The 3,734-nt window shown below is 30.0% G+C and overlaps 1 protein-coding gene across 1 annotated transcript; it reads left to right on the top strand.

The window, feature by feature from the left end:
• Positions 1-1,218: 1,218 nt before the first annotated feature.
• On the top strand, positions 1,219-1,761 carry LOC142175072 (uncharacterized). The gene has a single exon (XM_075241478.1). It carries the CDS (start codon positions 1,219-1,221, stop codon positions 1,759-1,761), a length of 543 nt encoding a protein of 180 aa, XP_075097579.1.
• The last annotated feature ends 1,973 nt before the right edge of the window (positions 1,762-3,734 follow it).

Below are 3,734 nucleotides of genomic sequence, written 5' to 3' on the forward strand. Positions count from 1 at the left end.
AATCACTTATTCTCTGTCGATATGTGCCGAGATTCACGCCGTGACATCCGGCCGGTCGCCGATATCACGACCTTCTGTTGGTCCTGCTCGATCGTCTGGTAATTCTCTCCGATGCCTTTGGGGTTTGAACCGGTCTTGGGGGTCATGGCCTCGATATTTCCATGGGCATGTATTTTACTCGGACCTCATATCGAGGGGCTCCTTGCCTCGATTTCGGTTCCTTGCTTTCACGTTTCTTACTCCTTTTACATCATCAGAAATCGAGGCGTCTCATGGGCTTGATCTTACCCGTATACAATATTCATAGTCAAAAATCAGAAAGAAAAATCTACATTATTTGTTTCAGATGAAGGATTGCCTATTCAAAATTTCAGATCCAAATGAAAAGATAATCAACATCAAGGAAAAGAATATTAGTAAGTAGTTAAATGACATTAATTGAAAATATCTATTATTTTGTTTTTTTTCACTCTTTTTAAAATAAAATTAAGGAAATCTTTAGCAATCAATTCAAAGGAAGAAGATTAAGGTAATCTACGGTACTGGTTAGTTGCAAACTTTTCCTTACTTGTTGTTTTCCTTTAACTTTATGCAATTACACTTGCCTCCCCTTTATTTCATAAAATAAATTGACCTCCCCTTTCTTTTAAGTTTTTGTATTTTTCTTTTTTTGGTTGCAAATATAACCAATTCCATGCAATAATTGTTTCTTTCTAATTTTATTCATTAGTAACTGCTATTTTACTATTTTTTATAATAAATTAAAGATACATAAAAATAAAGTGTAAGTTTCATTAAATTTGTAACAAAGTAGAAAATAATATAAGATTAAAGTTCCTTTTTTTTATCATTTGAAAAATACTAGAGGGATAAAAATTGGACACTCTTAATTTATTACTATTCTTTAATACTCCTTACAGATTTAAGTAAATAATATATCGAACGTCTTTCTCCATTTTCAACATGAAAAATAATCTATTTGTGGAATTAGTTTTTAATATCAATATTCTTAATAATGTCATAATCACATATACTATCTTTCAAAAGCTGGGCATTTTAGTTAAATTAAGAAAGTAGAGGACAGAAATGAATCTTATTAAATTACCGGGTAGGTCTTTGTAACTATCAAAACTTGGGACATGAGGTTGCGCTATAAATTTGAAGGTTTCTCCTCGAGTCTGTACTAAAATTTGTCTTGTCATATCTTGTTGCGTAATCATGGCAAGAATGACATCTCAAATGAAAAACAAATCCGAGAAAAAAATTCTCAAAGATAAGCGTGCTGAGAAGATAGCACTTTCCAATAAGCAAAATGCTCTTAGTAAAAGAGCGATGGATCTTTCCACCTTATGTGGAATTGATATAGCAATTATAATTTTTTCAATTGCTGCTGAACCGTTTTTCTTTGGTAATCCAAATGTAGAATCGGTCGTCGAGCGATTTTCGCAAGCAAAACAATCATTTTACCGCATGTCAAGCCGTAAGACGACACATGAAAAGACTGGAGGTGGGGAAGAAAATGATACAATGAAAAAGGAGAAAAGGAAGGCAATAAATGAGGAAGAAAAAGGAGAATCTACATTGGAAATTTTCGAGCCAACTACTTTGGTAAAACTTGAGAAACTGAAGCAAGAGATTGACCAACTTGAAAAAGATTTGGCTGAAAAAATTGATGAGTTACAATCAAAAATAGGTGTAAAAGATCCAAAATTTGTACTCAAAATGAATGCAACAAAATGTTCAACCATATATAATAAATAAAGTTTACTATATATATGTTTCTGTTTAATGACAATGTGGCATAAGAAATGAATTTATTATTGTTCATTGTTTATGTTTTGTTTCCTTCAATATATATGGATTTCTTATATGCTTCTTATTTACACAATTTTCATATGCACACAAAAGGATAGTTTTGTGCTCAATTCGGAAGCTAGCACCACAAAATCTATATACTTAACACTTTTTGGATATTGAGTTGAGGTGAGAAAGTCCAAAATTGGTAAAAAATTTGTAAATAACTGTTGTGTTTGGAAATTTTAGCAAAAAAATGACGTGATTCATGTAACTAATTTTTTATTTTATTTATTTGGTATGGTGTTGATATGAATTGAGATTAAATGAAAAAAATGAAGATTCATATAGCCGATCCCAATTTAATTGAGAATGATACATAATTATTGTTGTTATTAGTAATAGTAGTAATAACTAATTTGCTATCACATGTTATAATTCCTACAATTCATTAATACAACTTAAATCCTAAAAAAGTTGAACAAAATTTTGATAAATTAATGAAAAAAATGAAGAGTCCAAGTGAATACATTAAGAAAAATCTGAGCTTTTGCAAGAAAGAAAGGTTTTTCTTATGGGTACAGGAAAATAAAATACAGACCCTCTTTTATTTACAAAATCATATAGGAAACTTATTTTGTCTGTGGAAACAATAATATTATTCTCGTCTTTGCCAAAGCTTTTTGAAACATGTTTTGGTGTCTTTTTTATCTTGACATGTTTTAATAATGCTTGTAATAATTACACCAAACAAGTTACTAAATTAATCTGGTTATAAATTAAATGAATCAAATTGTATATTTTGAATCTATGAATGGGCATATGACTAAACGTTTTTCTTCCATATCATAAATGTATATAATGCATATGATTTCTCAATATTTTAATTTGATATTATCTCTTTTGTAAAAAAAAATCAAATTTATAATATTCGATTTATCTTGTAATTTGTCTTATGTTTATCTTTTGATCCATAAAAGCTTTGCACCACTAATTCTATCTCATATTTGCCCCTTCCTATTTCTCACTGTTGTCCAGCTTGGTTCTGACATTTGCAAATGTGGAGCCACATAGACAAATAATTGATTTAAATTACCCCCAAACTATCAACTTAATTTATATATACCTTCTACTATAATTTCAAATATGCCCCCGAACAATTGAGAAGGTCCAAATATATCTTTGAATAATTAAAAAGGTCCAAATATATCCTACATGGACTAATTTTTTGATGGTATAAAATCATTAGTGGGAGCTCCTACGAGCCGGAGGTTGAATAATTAAAAAGGTCCAAATATATCCTACAAAAACTAATTTTCCGATGGTGTAAAATCATTAGTAGGAGATCCTACGAACCGAAAGTAAATGAAGTGCATATATAAGACAAATTTAAAACGTTAGGAATATATTTGAATATTTTTTCATAAAAATATAATAAATATTTGTTTACCCTCGAAAACAGATAACAATTAAATTTATATGTGGTTTTAAGGATATGAAGATTAATTCAATATAAATGATAAATTGTGTTAGATTAAACAGATAAAGGACGTAATAAATTATCAAACCACTTAAGAGGAATGATTCCGGACTCAGTTACAACCTTTATGGAATGCATGCCTTCGATCTCGTATTCATAATATCAAAGCACTGATGAACAATAGTAAGAACCTTGAATAATTGAGAAAATGAGAGTGTCACGGCCAGGAATTTCCACCTTCGGGACTGTGATGACGCCTAACATTTTACTTGCTAGGAAAGCCAACGTTAGAGGATCTTTATGCCAATTTTAATTAATTTCAATAAGTAAAATCCATTAAGCCGAAATGAAATTAAAATTTTGTGCGGAATGCCATAAAAAATAATAATATCTAAGTACAACCCGAATCTGGAGTCACAAGTTCACAAGCTTCTAGAGTTTCTACATACAGAGTTTGAAA

This window comes from Nicotiana tabacum, chromosome 21 (assembly GCF_000715075.1).
Source record: "Nicotiana tabacum cultivar K326 chromosome 21, ASM71507v2, whole genome shotgun sequence".
NCBI lineage: Eukaryota > Viridiplantae > Streptophyta > Magnoliopsida > Solanales > Solanaceae > Nicotiana > Nicotiana tabacum.

What these genes read in the sequence shown, in the direction of transcription:
- LOC142175072 (XM_075241478.1), top strand. Translation starts at nt 1,219, where the DNA reads ATGGCAAGAATGACATCTCAAATGAAAAACAAATCCGAGAAAAAAATT.